General features: G+C 42.6%; 1 protein-coding gene across 2 annotated transcripts in view; it reads right to left on the bottom strand.

Moving 5' to 3' along the window:
* The window catches only part of LOC144770216 (uncharacterized), a 591,183-nt gene that overhangs the window by 106,449 nt on the left and 463,243 nt on the right, over window positions 1-21,491 (bottom strand). For both annotated transcript variants that reach the window (XM_078654543.1, XM_078654542.1), the window contains one exon: window positions 20,466-20,548. In XM_078654543.1, the coding sequence (XP_078510669.1) occupies window positions 20,466-20,548 (83 nt within the window). The remainder of the gene's footprint in view (window positions 1-20,465; window positions 20,549-21,491) is intronic.

Here is a 21,491-nt window from a genome sequence, read left to right as displayed (position 1 = left end):
AGGATGATGATGGAGTTCGTAAGAATAGAAGGATGTCCATGTGTGTTGTATCTACGTAAGATAATACTGCAGCAGATAAAGGTACCCGGGAGGCGGGTGGGGGTATATGAATCTACAGCTCTACATGCTAAGAACAGATGCATACTGGGTAAGTAGCAATTCCGTTCGAGGCACATGAGCTGTAGATCATATGCTTTAGCATAGACTATACAGCAGTTATTTCTGTAGCGGTGGCTAACCTGTATCCGTTGCATTAGTTTGAAAGAGTGTTCTTAAGACAGCCTGGCCCACACTAACTGCTTTTTTTTGCATGCACATCTACAAAGTAGTGCTTTGTGAATGTGTGAGGTGTAAACCAAGTTGCAGCCTTGCAGATGTGTGTTTGCGTTTAGCTTTAGTGTAGCATATTTGGATGCATTTAACTATGCAATACCCGTTTTTGAAATGGGATTGGCTTTATGTGGTGGTGAAAAAGCAACAAAGAGTTGTTTGGTTTTCTTAAAAGATTTAGTTCTTTCGATGTAATAAAGTATTGGTCTTTTGACATCTAGTGTGTGATGAGCACGTTCTGCCACTGAGTCTGGTTAAGGAAAAAACACTGGTAGTTCAACAGACTGATTGAGGTGAAAGGCATAAACAACTTTAGGTAAAATTTTGGGATTAGTCGTAAGAACCACTTTGTTGTGATGAATTTGTAAAAATGGTTCTTGTATGGTTAGTGCCTGAAGCTCACCAACTCTTCTAAGAGATGTGAAGGCTGTAAGAAAGGCTACCTTCCAAGTGAGGAACTGTAGTTCACATTTGTGCAGAGGCTCAAATGGTGGTCCCATTAGTCTTGTAGGGACAATATTAACGTTCCAAACTGGAGAGGGAGGAACTCTAGGGGGAATGATTCTTTTGCGTCCTTCCATAAATGCTTTGCTAGCGGGCACTTTAAACAAAGACAAGTGTTGTCTGTTTTGTAGATAAGCGACTATTGCAGCGAGATGCAATCGTATACATGTGTATGCTAAGTTACAGTGTTGTAGGTGTAAGAGATAGCAAATGATGTTTTGAATGGAAGCATCTAGTGGATTGATTTGTTTGTACAGTTAATTACAAATCATCTCCACTTTGCTGCGTAGCATGCTCTTGTGGTAGGACGTTTAGCCTCTTTAATGACGTTCATTCAGTCTGATGGGAGATTAAGGTAGCCAAACTCTATGATCTCAGGTGCCAGATCGCAAGATTGAGTTGACTGGGATCTGGATGTCTTATCTCTCTATTGTTCTGAGTGAGAAGCTTGGGTGAGAGGTGTAGTTTTTGATGAGAATCTACAGATAGTTCCAACAGGGTTATGAACCAAGATTGCCGAGCCCATGTGGGACAACCAGGATAATTGTGAGGGAATGTTGTTGGAGCTTCCGAACTACTAATGGAATGAGCGGGAGAGGCAGAGAAGCATAAGCAAATATTCCTGACCAGTTCATTCATAGTGCATTGCCTTTGGACAATGGGTGTAAATACCTGGACGCGAAGTTTGAGCATTTTGGGTTGTGGTGTGTGGCGAACAGATCTATTTCTGGGTAGCCCAACATGTGAAAGAATGGAAGGAGAACTTGAGGATGTAATTCCCATTCGTGGATCTGTTGTCGTTGACGACTGAGCAGATCTGCAATGTGATTGTCTACTCCTGGAAGGTGTTCCGCAAGGAGATATATCTTTTGAGGTATGGCTCATCTTGATATGCTTTGAGCTAGTCGCAAGAGCTGTATGGAGTGTGTCCCACCCTGTTATTGTATATAAAACATTGCTATCATGTTGTCCATAAGGATTAGGGCAACTTTGCGGACTAGATGAACTTGAAAGGCTTTTAATGCTAGAAAAATTGACAGTAGTTCCAGGTGGTTTATGTGGAACTGTTTTTGTTGTAGAGTCCACATGCCTTGAATGGTATGATTTTGAAGATGAGCTCCCCAGCCGGTGAGCGATGCGTCTGCTGTTAGCACTATCTGTTGAACAGGTTCGAGGAATGGCCGCCCTTTGGAAAGGTTTTGTGTGTATCACCACTTCAGTGAGCGATGGGTGCGGCCGTCTACCAACACCAGATCTGTTAACAGACCTTGAGCCTGGTTCCACTGACGTGCTAAGCATTCCTAAAGAGGACACATTTGGAGTCTTGCATAAGGGACGATTAGAATGCAAGAGGCCATCATCCAGATTAATTGCAAGAACACTCAAGCTGGTAATGAGTGTTGAGGTTGAAATTGTGATGTTAGAGCCTGCATGTAGCGTATTCTGACTGGGTTGGGGTATGCTAGAGCTTTGCAAGTGTCTATTGTAGCTCTTAGATATATTTGTGCGTTGGATGGTTGGAGGTGAGATTTGGTGAGGTTTACAGTGAATCCCAAGTAGTGAAGCAACTGAATTGTTTTGTAGCTGTGTTGAACACAGCTTGGTTGTGAGTAGGCCTTTAAGAGCCAATCGTCCATATAAGGAAACACGTAAATGTGTTGTCTTCTTAAGTGAGCTGCAACTACTGCTAGACACTTGGTGAAAACTCTGGGTGCTGTGGTTACCCCGAACGGGAGGACTTTGAACTGGTAGTGTTGACCGACCCACCACGAACCTGTGATATTTTCTGTGAGCGGGGTGAATGGGAATGTGGAAGTAGGCGTCCTTTAAATCCAAAGTGGAAAGAAAGTCGCCTTTGCTGAAGCAATGGGAGCACCTGTTGGAAGGTGACCATGTGGAAATGATCTGACTGAATGTAGAGGTTCAGCTGTCTGAGGTCTAATATTGGCCTGAGAGAGCCGTCCTTTTTTGGAATTAGAAAATAGAGAGAGTAAACCCCATGCCTTGATGAGTCAAGGGGACTGTTTCTATTGCATGTTTTTGTAACAAGGAGAGAATCACTTTTTTTAGGAGGGTGAGATGTTCTGAGGACATTGCACAATGTTTGGGAGGAATATTGGGGAAGTGGAGGTAAGTTCCAGGCAATAACCATACTGGATAATTTGTCTTACTGACGTGTCTGTTGTGATGGAATTCTAGACAGGTAGGAACTGTCAGAGACATCCCTCGACAGGAGTGGAATGATCGGGGGTAGTGGAGGGAAGTCACTGTTTGGTGGCAGGGGAAATGCGGGTAGAGTTACCTCTGCCTCTTCCCCTATTGTTATTTCCTCTGTATACTCCCTGAAAATATCCTTTGGAGGAGGAAGATTGATTGGGACTTTTGTAAGAGGAGGAGGTATTTTCTGACGCAGTTGTTTTTGAGCCACCCCTTTAAAAGAAGCGACGAAAGGAGCCCCTATTAGAAGGTGGTTGCAAGGCCCCCGTGGACTTGGCAGTCTCAGTGTTTTTTTAATTTTTTCTAATGAAGAATCGACTGTTGACCCAAAAAGGTGTTCCTGATCAAAAGTCTGATTAAGTATTTATGATTGTACTTCTTGCTTAAGTCCGGAGATTCAAAGCCAAACGTGCCAGCGTAGTAAGACGCTTGTGTTAAGTGTTTGTAATGAGCTTATCCTCTCGAATGAGGTCGTGAGCTTTAGCTTTGTACTGTTCTGGTAAATTCTGCATTAGTTTATCCAGCTCATCATAGTGAGCTCAACTTAGCGCGCTAAAAGAGCTTGAGCATTGACAATACGCCAATGATTAGCAGCTTGTGATGCAATTCTCTTGCCTGATGCGTCTATAAGTTTTGACTCCTTGTCAGGAGGCAGGGTAGTTTGCGAATTCGCTCACTTGCGTGCTTTAGAGACGAAAAGAGAGTCTAAGGGTACCTGGCCTCTGATATAAACTGGGTCTGTAGGAGCGTCTTTATATTTTTTATCCACCCTTGGTGTAAGTATTCCAGCTCTAGCAGGGTCTTTGAATACCTCGTTGGGGTGTTTTAACATGATTTTGAGCATGGGCAAAGTATTAGTGGATTTATGGAAGGGAGGGAATGTTTCCACTAAGAAATCCTCCTCTAGGGGATCAGTATGTATTTCCACCCCATGGTACTGAGCAGCTCTGTTAATAAACTGTGCGAAGCCAATTTTGTCATCGGGTGGTGATGGTCTGGAGGGATATAGATTGGGGTCATTATTATGATCTGGATCTTTATCGTAATCATCCCAGGAGTCTTTGTCCTGTGGTATGTTGTCCTCATTGTCATCCCCATCCACGTCCCTATCATTGTCATCCTGTGGCTCAGGTGAGAAAGGTGGTGGTGTTGGTGAGTTTGATGGTGAAATCAATACATTTGGATTAAGAGGATTAAGAGGTGGAGGAAAGAGAGGTATATGAGTGGGAAAGGGGTTAGTACCCATGTCCTTTTTCTTCATTGGTATATGGTAGTCCTCTGGAAGATCCGACTTCCATTTTTTAGGTAGTGTTGCTAGAAGGTGTACGGTTTCAGGGTCGATATGTAATTGTTTCTGTTTTGGATCCAAATGATCTTGTGGAGGAAGTTCTTCGGCTGGGGTGTCTTTGTCCTTCTGCGCTGATTCAGAGTTTTTTTTAACAGGGTTAGTCTCTGAAGCTTTAAAGAGTAGCTGTGGGCTTTTTGGGCTCCGAGCCTTTCAGTGCGGAATGTTTTGGCTCGGAAGGTTTGAGTTTTACCGGTTTCGGCTCCGAAGGTTTGTCTTTAGTCGGCTTCAAAGCTTTGGGTTTAGCCAGTGTCCGCTCCAAAGCTTTGGGTTTAGCTGGTGTCGGCTCCAAAGCTTTGGGTTTATGTGGATTGGGTGCAGACAGTGAAGTGTCAGACATGTGCTTGGTCTTGGGTTTCGGTGCCGAAGATGTGGGTTCAGCACCGGAATGGGTCTGCCTCGATCCCGAGCCGGAACACTTATCCATATGTTTCATAGCCGGGCCCGAGGGAGGGGCATCCAAAACATTTTCTCAGTGTTGACATGGGCCTGAGGGCAAAGGTGATACCGAAGCCTTGGTAGTTTTTGTGGGCACATTACTCACTGTTCGTTGAGCCGGAGTGACGTTCAAGTCGTCTTCCATGTCGGAGTGGTCGGCTTCAGACATGGAGATTTGTTCTTCCTCTTCGGCGCCGGGCTGTTGGAATTCAAACTCTTTTCCGAAGATGTCTGGCAACGGGCTAGTGCCGCCTGGCATCTCGTGACATCAAGCCCGATTGTCACAAATGGTTTTCTTCGATCAGAATGATTGACAGGCCTCGCAGTTGATTTCTTCGTGCTCGGGGGATAGGCAGAGGTTACAGACCTCGTGCAGGTCCGTGTGTGGGAACTTAGCACCACACCTGGGGCATTTCTTAAATGGAGTCCGTTCCATGGACTGCTGGCGTGGTCGGCGCGGGTAGGCCTCACGGCCCGCGTTGAAGCTACCGATCGAAGTTGTTGGATTTACAATGCGTGTCGAAAGGGAAACCGCGACTAAAACAATACTGTCGAGTAGTAAGGATTGTGCGTTGAAAGAGTTCAAAGACGATACCACCGGAGCGCAGCAGTACACACCCGAACCCGATGGCAGAAAAAAACAATCTGGGGATGGAGTCGATGCCCATACGCACTATCACGGTAAGGAGGAGTCACCTACCTCATGACTACAAACACTTCTTCGAAGAAAAACAAAGTGCAAACATCCGAGCCCAACACCAGATGGTGATCTATGCTAAAGCATATGATCTACAGCTCATAAGCTTCGAACATTATACTATTGCTAAGTCCAACGAGCCCCCTATAGCAAGTAGATGTAACGACTTGCGTTGTAAGGTACTTCGATGTAACAACACAGTCGTTGTAACGAACACGTTGTAATCACATGCGTTGTAAACGCATGCGATGTAAGGTGCTATATTCGTACAGTGGCCATTTAGTATTATGGTAGTCGTTTCCGTGCATATAGGCCTAGCTTGTTTGCAGTTATAGCCAAAGTACAACAACAAATTAGGCTGTATTGCACCTCTGTGGTTCACTGCAGCATTGGTCAAGTGCTGGTGGTTATTACTATGCAATGCAGATATTTTGACCACAGGCAGTTGCAGTCTGTAGCTATTAATGCCATATTGCTTTTTTTGTGTGCAAACTGTTAATCAGCATACTGTTAATCAGATATTTTAATCATTTAAGAGTGTAGCCTGAGGTAACACACACAGCCTCAACTAATGGTCAGTGTTGCTCAGGATTTTTGCTCTGCTTCTGAGAGCACGTGATCTAAAGCTAACGAAGGATAGCTTCACACCCAATTCTCTTGACTGGATCTGAAGAAAATGGCAAATGTATGCATTCCCGCCATTCGATATATATATATATATATATATATATAATTACCTACTGGCGGTCGCCAGTAGATAGTTATAGTTAGGATCGTTTTCCATAGGAACTCCGCAACATTCTATTGGGAATAACTTTGGCGCCGAACGAGGGATCTGCTTGTAACTTTGCCTCGCTGCGCTCCGCTCCTTCCCTGAAAGTTTCGGGGGGATCCGTCAAGCGGGGGCCGAGATAAAAGGGGGTCCCAAAACGTGTTTTCCCCATGTTAATTTCCATAGGGCGGTTGGACTCACTTTTAGCCCAAACGGCTGAATGGATTTCCACCAAACTTGGCAAAATTGTAGGGACTGGTACCCCGATGTGCCTTTGCTATGTCTCAAGATATATGCTTCAGTGGTTTTTACGAAAATTAACTTTGAAAAAATATATATTGGGCTACATTGGGCGATATATATATGTTAGAGCCCAAATGTAGCCCAATGTAGCCCAAAGATGGCCACCAGAGACAAAAAAAAACAAATGTAGCCCAAATATCAGCCAGATGTAGCCCAACTATAGCCCAATGACAGAATGTCCCAGAGTGTTCTAAAGAACAACTAGAGCGCTAACAGTCTTACTTATGACTAAAGTATGGCACACCTGAAGTCATCTTGATTGGAATAAAGTGTTAACACTTAAAACATTTAATTTGCAAAGGAACAAAATGAGGGGGTTCATTTTGCCATAGAAATTATGATTAGTGCTGAAGAAAGAAAAATTAGGGCACATTTTGAGTGACTTCTCAAATCCTCTTATATTTCATTAAAACAATTCTGATATGCAGTCTCCCAAGATGGCCACCAGAGACAAAAGAGCCCAACTGTAGCCCAAATATCAGCCAGATGTAGCCCAACTATAGCCCAATGACAGAATGTCCCAGAGTGTTCTAAAGAACAACTAGAATGCTAACAGTCTTACTTATGACAAAAGTATGGCACACCTGAAGTCATCGTGATTGGAATAAAGTGGTAACACTTAATACATTTAATTTGAAAAGGAACAAAATGAGGGGTTTCATTTTGCCATAGAAATTTTATATATATATATATATATTCACTGAAAAAACCATATGTTTCACACCAGTTATAGTTAGGAATTAGCATTTAAAAAACCTTTGAAATTCACTGAAAAAAACATAGGTTTCACACCAGTTATAGTTAGCTGGAAATTTTACTCGCATAAAACCATTGAAATTCCCACGTTATAGTTAGTTGGACTCACTATAACTTGCACGTATGCAATGCACTGCTAATGACGTCACATATTACATCACTTATGCATATATTTAAATATTTAAACATTACTCGCTAATATATGTATTCACTAAGATACCCTTAATAAGCCAGTTAACCAATCAATTTTGTTTTAAAAAACACTGAAAAAACCATAGGTTTCAGGCCTTATATAGTTAGGAATTAGCATTTAAAAAACCTTTGAAATTCACTGGAAAAACCATAGGTTTCAGGCCTTATATAGTTAGAAATTAGCATTTAAAAAACCTTTGAAATTCACTGAAAAAACCATAGGTTTCAGGCCTTATATAGTTAGGAATCAGCATTTAAAAAACCTTTGAAATTCACTGAAAAAACCATAGGTTTCAGGCCTTATATAGTTAGGAATTAGCATTTAAAAAAACCTTTGAAATTCACTGAAAAAACCATAGGTTTCAGGAGTTATATAGTTAGGAATTAGTTTTTAAAAAACCTTTGAAATTCACTCCAAAAACTATAAGTTTTAGTAGTGTTATAGTTAGCTGGACATTTTACTCATACAAAACCAATGAAATTGCTCCTATATAGTTAGTTGTACTAACTATATTTCGCGCACCCGCAATCCACTGCTGATGATGTCACATATTAGATCATTCATGACATGGTCAGTGACATCACTGATGACATCTCAAATGACATCACTGATGACATCATCCAGTGAATGTGGTTTGCTTCGTTATTTAAATATGCATTATATATATAGCAATTTACATTGAAGAATGAGTGGATATATATAAATAAATATTTGGATGGAGGATTTAGTAGCAGTGTAATTGACTGTTTACTTGACCAATTTATAATGTCTCACTAAATACAGTGGATAGTGACTAAACTGTGTGAATATCTGTATCACTTTGTCAGTTGTTGTGTAAACTGATTCTACAGTTGGTTACTAGCTATGTGAAAGTCTATATTAGTTATTGATTATTTAACTGAGTATTTGTATGGGAGTGTGAAAGTGTGTGTGGTTCGGTGGGGGGGGTGTGACTGTCCAAAGATGTGTGAATAGTTGATTCAGTAGATATATGAAGTTAAAACTACATGTTCTAACAGTTTGGGTGAGGGAATCTCTTTATGGGTGTGGTGATGAGCAAATATATTTCTTAAAGGTACAGGTCCAACAAACTAGAAAAATAAAAGGCAGTGTATGTGTCAGTTGTTGTATATAAATAAGTATACATAAGACACAATGATTGTGTGAGTGACTGTATGGATAACTGTATACTTGTAATAATGATTTTATAATTCACTAAGTATGACTTACTATCTAAATGAATAGAAGAAGTGGTGTTTGTATAAGTGTTTTGCTAAGTAAATATGTACGTATGATCCATTGTTTGCATAAGTGAGTAGGATGACTTCATATGTGAATAGGATGCGTGCTGTTGTTTAATGTCGATATAGATGTATAAGTATTTTTGTTAGTGTTGTATTGTTCATTGACAGCATGTATGAGTGAATCCATAGGTAAGTGATTAGATGTGTGTATACATCTATGAATCACTGAGTGGATTTGTAGATACTTGTATTGCTGTGACAATGGATTTAAATATGATACTCTGTATTTTACAAACAGTGATGAAAAATTGTAATAGTGTATGAAAAGGTGTATGTGATTGTCACGTGGATGATGTCATCAGTGATGTCATTTGAGATGTCATCAGTAATGTCACTGACCATGTCATGAGTGATGTAATATGTGACGTCATCAGCAGTGCATTGCACGTGCAAGTTATAGTGAGTCCAACTAACTATAAAGTGGGAATTTCAATGGTTTTATGCGAGTAAAATTTCCACCTAACTATAACTGGTGTGAAACCTATGGTTTTTTTCAGTGAATTTAATAGGTTTTTTAAATGCTAATTCCTAACTATAACTGGTGTGAAACCTATGTTTTTTTCAGTGAATATATAACATTTCTATGGCAAAATGAAAACCCTCATTTTGTTCCTTTTCAAATTAAATGTATTAAGTGTTACCACTTTATTCCAATCAAGATGACTTCAGGTGTGCCATACTTTTGTCATAAGTAAGACTGTTTTGGGACCCCCCTTTTATCTCAGTGACATCACTCATGACATCACTGATGACATCTCAAATGACATCACTGATGACATCATCCAGTGAATGTGTATCTTTCTGAAAAATAAATATTTTTTATATATGTATATCTAAAGGTTGATGGAAGAATAAATGGGTAAATAAATGTCTAAATTGATGTTTTTTTGTGTAAAATTGATTGGTTAACTGACTTATTAAATGTATCTTAGTGAATACATATATTAGCGAGTAATGTTTAAATATTTAAATATCTGTATCTGTGTCTCACTTTGTGTATAAGTGGCTGCATGGGTTGGTGAGTAGCTACATGAGTGTGTATATGGGTTATTAGTTGTTTTTTTGAGTATCAGTATCAGTGTCTGTATGGTTCGGTGGGGGATATTACTTAGAGCACAGATGCATGAATGAATGACTCACTATTTGTATGTATTTTGAAGACAGCATGTGTGCAAGACTGTATGGGTAGATGATTGTGTGTATGGGTGGGTTAGTGAGTATGTGTTTTTATAATTGATTGTTTAAGAGAGTAAATATGTTTCCGTTTCTGTAGAAGTATGTGTAGTGGTGTGTATATAGCAGTATAATCAAGTAAATTTTTTTTGATAGTTTATTTGCATGTGTGAATTTGTGTGTGAGTAACTATATGGATGAGTATTAGTGTGTAACAGGATGTATAGGTGTATGAGTACATATGATGAGTAAGTACATGCATGAGTGGCTATATAGAACTGTTGGTGAATGAGTGGATGTGTATGTAGATGTTGGAATTACCTAATAAGTTGTTGTAATTGGTATTGGTTTCTCCTTTTTAAAGAAAATGTTAGTTTCTATTTTTGAATGTGTGTGTCAAAGGTTATTTTATGCTGATAGGAGGTCTGCCACTTTGTCACAAGGATGTTGTCATCAGTGATGTCATTTGAGATGTCATCAGTGATGTCATCAGTGATGTCATGAGTGATGTCACTGACCATGTCATGAGTGATGTAATATGTGACGTCATCAGCAGTGCATTGCACGCGCAAGTTATAGTGAGTCCAACTAACTATAACGTGGGAATTTCAATGGTTTTATGCGAGTAAAATTTCCACCTAACTATAACTTGTGTGAAACCTATGGTTCACCTATGGAAGCCACTCTGTTATAGTTAGGGTTGCCAGATGCCAGAGATAGGAACTTGTTGGATTTTTAATCATTAATAACTTAGTGCCCGTTTGACAAATCTCCACGAAAACCTGCAGCCCTATTAATTTTTCTACATTGAAGGATGATGCAAAGTTTAAATGTCCAATAAGAAGGGGGACCCCTGACGGCGAATGATAGACTGGTGAAAACAACTACACTACTACAAGAGAGATCAACCTGCCTATATATATGATATGTGATGTCCAAATAGGGTTAAGAGATATTAGACAACACTGGGCTGACAATAGGACATAACATAATAATTCCAAGGATAACATAATTACACAATTTATATTTTTATTGTTTTAGTCAGTCTTATAGTTCATTAAATTTTATCAGAACTCACACAGTGACAGACATAAATATTTAAATAATACACAGTAAATAATTATACAAAGGTCCCACACAACACATTTAATCAGACAAACACTCATTCAGAGTTCCAGTGTTGCATACACATTCATTAATCACTCTCAGTGAAAAGCATTCTAACAGTCATACATATTGCTAAAACAATTAACAGTAAGAGATCCAAATGCATGAATAGAGGGCAGATTCCAGAAATCTCAAAGGGTATCGGGCTCAGGAGGTAGCTAGTAAATGGGGGGGGTCATCGATCAATGTGCTATAGAAACGGGGCGGGATGCTCCAAAAACGCGGTTTTAAAGCATCCTGCCCCGTTTGTTGTCAGAGGACCCCAATCTACGGCGCTGGTGTACATATATCCAAGGATTGTTTGAACCCCATTGGACTATGTAATACGTGCAATCTATAGAACATTGATCGATGACCCCCCATTTACTTGCTACCTCCTGAGCCCGATACCCTATGAGATGTCTGGAGTCTGCCCTCTATACATGCATTTGGATCTCTTACTGTTGCGCTGGACTCAACAGTATATGTTTCTTTGAAAACCTTTACTGGACGACTTGATCGAAGATTTTGTGTGTGTGTCCCACACTCTCTATATACTTACTGCCCTGACGAAAGTGTAGCCCCCCTGGACTTAACACCGAAACGCGCGTTGGCGCTAAACTACCTCGTGTATTTCGATCCAATCTCTATTCATCAGTGGGAGGATACACAAGAGTCCTTGATATGCACATCATTTGGCTACATAGCCCTGTTAATTGTTTTAGCAATATGTATGACTGTTAGAATGCTTTTGACTGAGAGTGATGAATGAATGTGTATGCAACACTGGAACTCTGAATGAGTGTTTGTCTGATTGAATGTGTTGTGTGGGACCTTTGTATAATTATTTACTATGTATTATTTAAATATTTATGTCTTTCATTGTGTGAATTCTGATAAAATGTAATGAACTATAAGACTGACTAAAACAATAAAAATATAAATTGTGTAATAATGTTATCCCTGGAATTATTATGATTATGTCCTATTTTCAGCCCAGTGTTGTCTAATACCTCTTGACCCTATTTGGGAATCACATATCATATATGTAGGCAGGTTGATCTCTCTTGTATTAGCAAAGTTTAAATGTAACTGGTAGTAGTAAAGGGGGTGCAAAGATAAACAGGAAGTCCCAAAACAAATTTTTACACCAATGCATTTTCCACAGACTTTGTACTCACACGTAGCGGTCAAACACCCAGTTTGATTTGTATGAAATTTGGCAGGATTGTACAATATAGTGTGCTGATGATCCTTTTGGGGACTAAATGTAAGTAGGATACGTATAAGGCACTTAAATTATGAGGCATTCAAACTTAGTGATATCTCTTGTCACAGTAGTTTTGTGAAATTTTGCAGTATTTCGAAAAAACGACTGCGGTATATAGCAATCACAAGGAATTATGTGATTGGGTTATGACTACCTTTACAAAATTAAATTCAGTCATGTTGTTTTCACTACACTTGGGTTGTGGTCTGTGTTACGCCCTTAGCTATATACGTATTAGGTCTGATATTTTTTCCTTACCTATCACCATTTTATTAACAAATATATTGTACTAGGCATCAGACTGTATCTGGAAACCTTTCAGCAATGCTTCTGCGTGCCGGAAGGTGACAACTTGCGACTCCGCACTGATGCTGTTCCACTCTGGAAATGAAATTCAGGCCCTATATAGGTGTCACTCCAGTGCTCTGATGTCAGTTACTTTCAAGACTGTCCACGCACCCAGACACAGAGTCCCAAAACCAAATTGGTAGACAGTGTAGAGATTCTCAGACTTGAGATCTTATGAGTCCAACCACAGAACAAGGAGGATGAGAGGGTTGATGAGGAATCTGTGGCTAGGTAGTCTCTACCAGAAAGAGTGTTAGCAAAGGTTTTAAGTATCTTGTTCTTCTGATAGAGACTTCTAGTCCCCAGTTATTCACCTCTTGAATAGATGCCAGAGAAGTAGATAAGGGGAGGAGAGCTGGGGATGGACTCAAACCAGTAAGTCCAGCAGAATCGAGTAGGCAAAACATCCTTCTCAGAGGACTTAACTATCCAGACAATAGTGCTTCATGAATGTATGGAGGGGCATCGACATAGCTGCGTGACAGATGTCTAGGACAGGGACTCCACATACTAATGCAGTGGTAGCAGCTTTGACCATGGTGGAAAGGGCACACAGTCCATCCAGTGCGTAGCAGATCTGAATGCAGAGCACGATCCAGTGTGAGATGGCACACTTCTCAACAACCTTGCCTTTTTCCACTTGGCAAACCCCACAAAGAGCTGATCGTCCACCCAGTGGTTCTTGGTGCAATTGATGTAGAAGCTTGTAGGTCTAAGTGAAGTACCCTCCTTCTTAGAAGGGGAGGTGGAGCAAAGAAAGTCAACAGAGTGATGAATTGGCCGATGTGGAGCAGAATCACAACTTTTGAGAGAAAGGATGCCTGAATACGTAGAACTAGCTTGTTGGAAAAGATGGTGGTGTATGGTAGATGAACATACAAAGCCTGAAGATTACTCACAAGCAATGCTGAAGTGAAGGCAAACAGGAACACAGTTTTGATCATGAGGAGCAGTAAAGGACAACTGTGGAGTGGCTCAAATGGAGTACAGATCAGATATGTAGAACAAGATTGAGATCCCATTGGTGCATCACAAACGAAGAAGGTGGAAACATATGTTGCAGCCCTTTTAAAAAACGCATTACAACAGGTGATTTAAATAAAGAGGGCTGATTAGGCAACAGTAAAATGGTGGAGAGGGCCAAAAGAAAACCTTTAACTGTGCCCAGAGCAAGGCCTTGCTGGCTGAGGGACAGAGCAAACAATAAAAAAAAAATCTGACGGTTTGGTCTGGAGGGGGTCAATCTGGTGTGTGTTGCACCAAACCACAAATTTGTCCCATCAACAGGCACATACAGTATTTGTCAATAGTCATGTTCCTACCTTAATGACATCCACTACATCTGGCGGAAGGTCGAGGGTGATCAGCTGTCGCCGCTGAATCTCCATGCATGAAAGTGGAGATTGCAAAGGCTGGGGTGGAGAACCAGACAGCTCGGGGGCGACATCTCTTGTGCACTGTATAGATTTCAAAGAAATGCCCCAAAAAGTAATCTCTGAGAGACAAGAGCACTCTGGATCCACACAGGAAAAGAACGGAACTGACATTAGCATGGGAGTGGTGCCTATTGGGTCCTGCACGTCATTTTCGGATTAGAACGATGTCAGTGCCCAGCTGCAAGTCAACACCTTCCATCATGCAGCAGCATTGCCGAAATGTTTCCAGATTCAGTCTGATTCCTGGGGAATATTCAAAAGGTGAGGACTGTGCTGCTAGAAGTCTCTATCAGAAACAGGATACTGATTAGGCTACAAAGGTATGTTTGCTCGTTGAAATCTTTTAATAATCTACACACATTATTAGAGATCTATTGGATAATTTGCCACATACAATGTATGTTTTTATTATAGTTTGGTAGGGAGGGTGGTATTGTTTTTTTTTACCTTTCAAAAACAAATTTTGTAAGTAGAAATCTACGATATGAGAGAACTCTTGTTTCTACTTCTCTCCTCTATTATAACATATTATGATAGGAGAAATTTTCTTGATGACGGAGCAACAGCAGAATCCAAAATGCATTGATAGTATTGTGATAATCAAATACTAAAATGTATATAATATACAAATAACTGAGGATTTAAATTTAGTGGAATTGGTGGCAGTATGGTATCAAATTTACATCTGCAATTAAAAGATGATGTTCGAGGTTTCTGGGAAATGTGAATTTCATTAATGTATTGATTTAAAATTGAACTTCTTTTTTGTATTTTTATGAAACTGTGATTAGCATGTGTCCCTGTGATTGCTGTAAGTATACCACAAAAGGTACATCATACTATGAATATGTTAATACTTTACACAGAAGGCATAGTTGGGGTAAGCCTGGACGAATATCACACATTTATAATAATAAGTCAATTGAAACTCAAAAACATTTAATGAAATACTGCAGAAAGGAACTGGTGTCTGGACAATGCAGACAGGCCCGCTTCCAAGGTCCCACCTGGCCAGATGGATCATCTCCTCCATCTGTAATTACTTTGCTTTGTAATGAAAATATATTCTCTTTTACGCTTACGGCACATTACACTGCAGCCAACGTGGCATCTGTCGTATTTTTAAGGAAGTGCAGCTCTAAGGGCCAATTCAAAAACATTTCATCAGAAGCACTATGCTTGATGTTATTCCTGCAGCAATGCACGATTTTGCAAAGACATCTTCTGAATCTTTTTTGTTAAACTTCTCTAGCATACGGATTCTGATTTACCTGGTCAATATTTTTCTTTCTGTGTTCTCCTTCAACACATTTGGATGAATTGGAGAGACGAGGACATATAACTAGGCTACAGATACATTTAAAGTCATGCTGCTACTCCTATTCTGAGATTCTCTATTCCCAACATCCTTCCAACTGCCCCTATACCATCGGGTAAAACAATCACACCAATTGGCTGCATTTCTAAAGCAGGAAATGGTAATAATGCAGGCACATTAGGATAGGAATGAAGGAGCAGGCATAAGGAGTGAGCCATCATACCACAAGACACATGAATAACACTACCTGGGCAAAGATCTGAATGAAACGTCTCGAAGCTCGAAGGGTTTCCACAACTTTGAGTACAGTACAGCCCTACAATCTACATGTAATAGATGCCAACACCCCTTTCACCAAACAAATCTCTAGATCTCCTATACCAACTAAATCTCGGTGTAAAGAATAGTTATCCCAATATGCTAGTATAAATCCCAATCAATCAATCATTTGTAAAGCGCACTACATACCAGCGAGGGTCTCAAGGCGCTGGGGGGTGGGGCGCTACTAATCGAACAGCCAGGTCTTGAGTATCCTCCTGAAGGTCAGCAGGTCTTGGGTCTGTCTTGGGCTCAGTGGGAGGGTGTTCCATGTCTTGGCAGCGAGGTGGGAGAAGGATCTCCCACCGGTGGTTGTTCTTCGGATGCGCAAGACGGTGGCGAGTGAGAGGTCGGCGTAACGTAGCTGGCGGTTGGGGATGTAGAAGAAGAGCCGTCTGTTGAGGTAGGCTGGGCCGGTCTTGTGGAGTGCCTTGTGTGCGTGGGTGAGGAGCTTGAAGGATATCCTCTTGTTGACGGGGAGCCAGTGCAGGTTTCTCAGGTGGGGGGTGATGTGGCCATGGCGTGGTACGTCGAGGAGCAGTCGTGCCGAGGCATTTTGGATGCGTTGTAGTCGTTTGATGAGCTTGGTCGGGGCTCCCGCGTAGAGGGCGTTTCCGTAGTCGAGTCTGCTGCTGACGAAGGCCTGGGTGACTGTCTTTCTTGTATCTGTCGGGATCCATCTGTAGATCTTGCGGAGCATGCGGAGGGTGTTGAAGCAGGAGGAGGAGATGGCGTGGACTTGCTTGGTCATTGAGAGCATTGAGTCGAGGATGATTCCCAGGTTGCGTGCATGGGTGGTGGGTGTCGGGCTGCCCCCAGTGCCGTCGGCCAACAGGAGTCGTCCCAGGCTGAAGGGTTGGAGCTGAGGATGAGGACCTCCGTCTTGTCCGAGTTCAGCTTCAGAAGGCTGGTCTTCATCCAGTCGGCGATGGCCTTCACTCCTTCGTGGAGGTTGGCTTTGGCGGTGATGGGGTCCTTGGTGAGGGAGAGGATCAGCTGAGTGTTGTCGGCGTAGGAGATTATGTTGAGGTCGTGCTGTCGGGCTACGTGTGTGAGCGGGGCCATGTAAATGTTGAACAGCGTCGGGCTGAAGGAGGATCCCTGGGGTACGCCGCAGATGAGCTCAGAGGCTTTGGAACGGAATGGGAGGAGGCGGACGCTCTGGGTGTTGAACTGTATTTTAAAATAACCCACATGACTCCATTTTGTGTTGGCATGCTCTTGGCAACCTGATGAAGAATTGCTTTACACGTCCCTGTTGAAACTTGCCCAACCCTCCCTGCTCCTTGTGGTCGAGCCGATTCCGAGAAGCTGCCTGTGTGCCTCACCCCCCAGTTGTGCCAGAGACTCAGCCACATCCTGTCCATTGTTGGTAACTCAACTTGTCACGACCAGCTGCCCTGTGACCACACCAACTGATAGAGGAAGCAAGAGGCTATGCACTGTGACCACACCAACTAATAGAGAAGCACGGGCTGTGCCCCGTGACCACACCATTGAGCAAGGGAGCCCGAGGCTGTGGACATTGGGTCAATCAGAGAACAGATGTCCCCTAACCACGATTGCACCACAAGACTGACGAAGAACTTGTCCAGAATGAGGAATTTATCAAAATGTGGAACTGTGTATTGTACAAATGGGCGTGGCTAGCGCTATAAATATGTGTAAGCTGTGGAGTAAAACAGCAGTCTCCGTAGAATTGTCTATGTACCATTCTGGGACCTCTGTCCTTAGCTCGAGCTAATAAATAACTTACTTCCCTCCATGGCTGGTTGTCCTGGTCTCTTTGGTAATGTACAACTTGAACAAGGAGAACCCGTGTCCTCGTCTCTTTGGTAATGTATGACTTGAACAAGGAGAACCCGTAGATTCTAAGGTGTGCTCTGCACCACTGGCTTTCACTCTGCTAGTAGGGGAGAGGTCTCAAAAAAGCTGGTTCTACATGGGTTCTGCCGGAGAGGAAGGAGGTGGTCCAATGCAGAGCCTTGTCTCGGATCCCTGCGGCATGGAGGCGTGCACGTAGTGTGAGGTGGCAGACGGCGTCAAAAGCGGCAGAGAGGTCTAGGAGGATAAGTGCTGCGGTCTCGCCGTTGTCCAGCAGGGTCCTGATGTCATTGGTGGCGGCGATGAGGGCAGTCTCCGTGCTGTGGTTGCTGCGGAACCCTGACTGGGAAGGGGCCAGGATTCTGTTTTCTTCGAGGTATCGGGTTAGCTGTCTGTTGACGGTTTTCTCGATGACCTTGGCCGGGAAGGGGAGCAGAGAGATGGGCTGGAAATTCTTGCAGTCTCTTGGGTCTGCCTTAGGTTTTTTGAGTAGGGCGTTGATCTCGGTGTGTTTCCAGATCTCTGGGAAGGTCGCGGTCTCGAGGGAGAGATTGATGACGTTGCGCAGGTGGGGTGCGATGGAGCTGTTTGCTCTGTTGAAGACGTGGTGCGGGAATGGGTCTGACGGAGAGTCGGAGTGGATTGTGCGCGTGGTCTTGATGGTGTCATCGATGCTCACGCTGGCCCAGGCTAGCGGGGGGTCGTGGTCGATGGTGTGCGGAGGGTCTTTTGTGTTGCTGTCTGTTGGGGCTGTCTGGTTGCTGAAGCTGTCGTGGATGTCTGCTATCTTGCGGTGGAAGAAGGTGGCGAGGGAGTCGCACAGGGCTTGCGATGGCGGGATGTCGTTGGTGTTGGAGAGTTCCTTCACGATGTTGAAGAGCTCCTTGCTATTGTGTGCGTTGTTGATGAGGCGGTCTTTGAAGGATGTCCTCAAAAAACAAGTGAACAGAAGGCAAAAGGGGACCAGAAAAACAAGTGGCACAGAGGCAAAATACAGAACACAGAAATACAAGGGCAGCTACGAACAGAAGGCAGAACAGGCAGAGCGGCACGAGGGCAGCGAGGAGAACAGAAGGGAAAACCGGGCAGAGACATGGGGCAGCGTGGGGAACAGAAGGGAAAACCGGGCAGAGACACGGGGCAGCGAGGGGTACAGAAGTAAAGACCGGGCAGAAAGAGCACGGGGATAGCGAGGGGAACAGAGGGAAGAAAAAGGGTCAAGGACCACGTACAGGCAGCGAGGAAGACAGACAACAGCAGTCACAGACACAACAGTGGAAATACAGGCAATTCAATAAAAGCAATAAAGCGGAGGATGAACAAACCTACCTACGGCCTAACACTAGCCACCAGGGATGAGGCGCAGGTGGTAGCCTACGGTTGGTGGAGGGCCTCGAATTTTCTCAGCAGCGGCAGCTAGGGCAGGGAGACACAGGCGGTGCTACCTGGTGGGGTCAAGGGTCGCAAACTCCATTTAGACTCACACTTCTGACATAGTTTAGCAGGGAAAGCCAGTGCAACCCTGGAAATGAGTATAGGTATAAATTTGGGAGTTATGTTATGCAGATTGGGCCAGAATATGCAGTTGGGTGGACATAACACCAATGCGGAAGCAGGACCGCCCAAATAGGAGTCAGAGGTCCCGCTGGCCGCATTACGATGTGACCGCCTTCACGGCGGTCGCAATGTGTACACTGTCTATTGCGACGTAGGCTGCAGGTGCAGCACAGGCCGCCCCAGGGCCGATAGCAGAGGGCCTGAGGGACCCCACTACTGGCCCCCAAAGTCACTTTTTGCCTGCCTTTTCATAGCGGAGTAACCGCCATGAAACAGCCAGAGGAAAGAGACATTGTAATCCCTATGGCGATGCCTGAGCAGGCACTGCCACTATTGTAGGGACTGCAGTCCCTCCGACGGGCTCCTTGAGCCCATCGGATGCATGGTGGACAGTCTCTCCGCCAGCCCACCATCGTAATGCGATGGGCGGACCTGCAGGTGGGACCACCACCGATGGCCTGACAGTGGTGGTGCCACCTCCATCGTAATCAGGTCCATATTTCCACTGTATTTTCACTAGCACTCTGTCCCTCACTGACATCATTTCTATTGCTCATCAAAACACCTCTGCTCCTCCCAACTAGGGGTGTTGTAGCCCACACCATGGACCCTACAGTTTGGTTGTGAGGAGGGGATCCAATGAAGAAGCATATCACCCATGGTTGAGTGAGGGTTCTCGTTCTAAGAAGGATCTCTTCCATTAGAGCAATTTGATTACAAACATGCTTCTCAATACAGGTAACAGTTCTTTGTATTACAATACCAGTCGTACTTAAGTGTGAGTTACATGCAATAGTGGGATTAGCACTTACCTGGTGGGGCCAATCCCTAGATCCCCAGTGTGAATATTATTCTTTAGATACATTTTTTCCTGCAGTAACTGCAAGCCACTGTGTTATGTGGTAGCCATCTTTCAAAGTTTTTCTTTCTTACTTTTTCAATTTGGGAACGTAAATGCAGCAGCTTTCTTTTGCAAGGCACACATTTTATTGATTTCTTTGGATCCACAACCTTTTGCTATTCAATTTCGCTACAATACTTTTTTGTTACAAATTTGAGGTTTTACAATACTTTTTATAAACAACCTTTCAGGAAAATCTCTTTCACGCCGTACAGCTTGGATACCCCACAAGTTGGCATTATCGCTGTACAAGAAACAGAAACAAGTAAACAATTCACAGCATAAAAGCTTTACCTTTTTTTTATAGTTACTTACGCAGCACAAAGAGCAAACATATTTGCTTTGTCCAGACGTCGTCCGACGCTTGAGATCTCTGGATAGGAGTGACGAAACAGCAGCTAGAGTTTAAAACCGAGAAACAATTTTAGGGAGAACCCCTGGAATTGCACATGTTTGATCTTAAGTGTTATTCTCTCCAGTCCACTATGCATTTTATGCTATGGTGAACACCCAGTTTTTCCCCCATTCCCCGCAACTTGGAATATCTTTGAACACTTTTTATTAAAACTTTGCATCACTAAGGTCATGATTATGAAAGGCCCGATGTTTTCCAATGTCGGAGTACTTACTGGATGCATAAAGTTTGCATAACCGGGAAGGGGGGATGCGTAATAATGACCTGAATATACGTTTCTGCATGTTATTCCCTACTATTGGGATGCCACTTGTAATATATGCCATTTATCGCGTCCTCCTCGAGCCCACCTGTAATACGGGCTTTAAATGACACTATACATCATCAGTTAGATCTCTAGTTCCCATTAAGACAATTCAGCAATCACTAAATAAAGATCAACCTACATGTGTAAACTGATAATACTTCTACGTCTTGTCTAAAACTGCTTTGCATCACCTTCTTTGTTCATAGGATTTCTGCACTTCTTTAGTTGCCCTCCAACATCTTTTTCATGGATTTATGTATAACATTGAGAAGTCACAGCTGAGATCTCCAATAGTCAATGCCTGATCTGCTTAAACATAGCAACAAGCATCATCCTTAATATTTACACATGGCAGAAGATTTAAATTCAGGGTAATTCAGCTAACCACTGTGTACTCTTATATAAAGAGATTTAAATTCAGATTAATTCAGCTAACCACCGTTTTCTCTTATGTAAGGAGATTTAAATTCAAGGTAATTCAGCTAACCACTGTTTACTCTGATATAAATAGCTGACTTTGCAATGATTATTTAAATCAGTATAACAGCATTCATAATGCATGTGCCAGGGTTACTTACCTAATGGTCCAACTATGGAAACCTAAGAGCCACAATCGAGT

Source organism: Lissotriton helveticus, chromosome 7, assembly GCF_964261635.1.
Source record: "Lissotriton helveticus chromosome 7, aLisHel1.1, whole genome shotgun sequence".
NCBI classification, from domain to species: Eukaryota; Metazoa; Chordata; class Amphibia; order Caudata; family Salamandridae; genus Lissotriton; species Lissotriton helveticus.
This window is presented reverse-complemented; position numbering and strand designations above follow the sequence as displayed.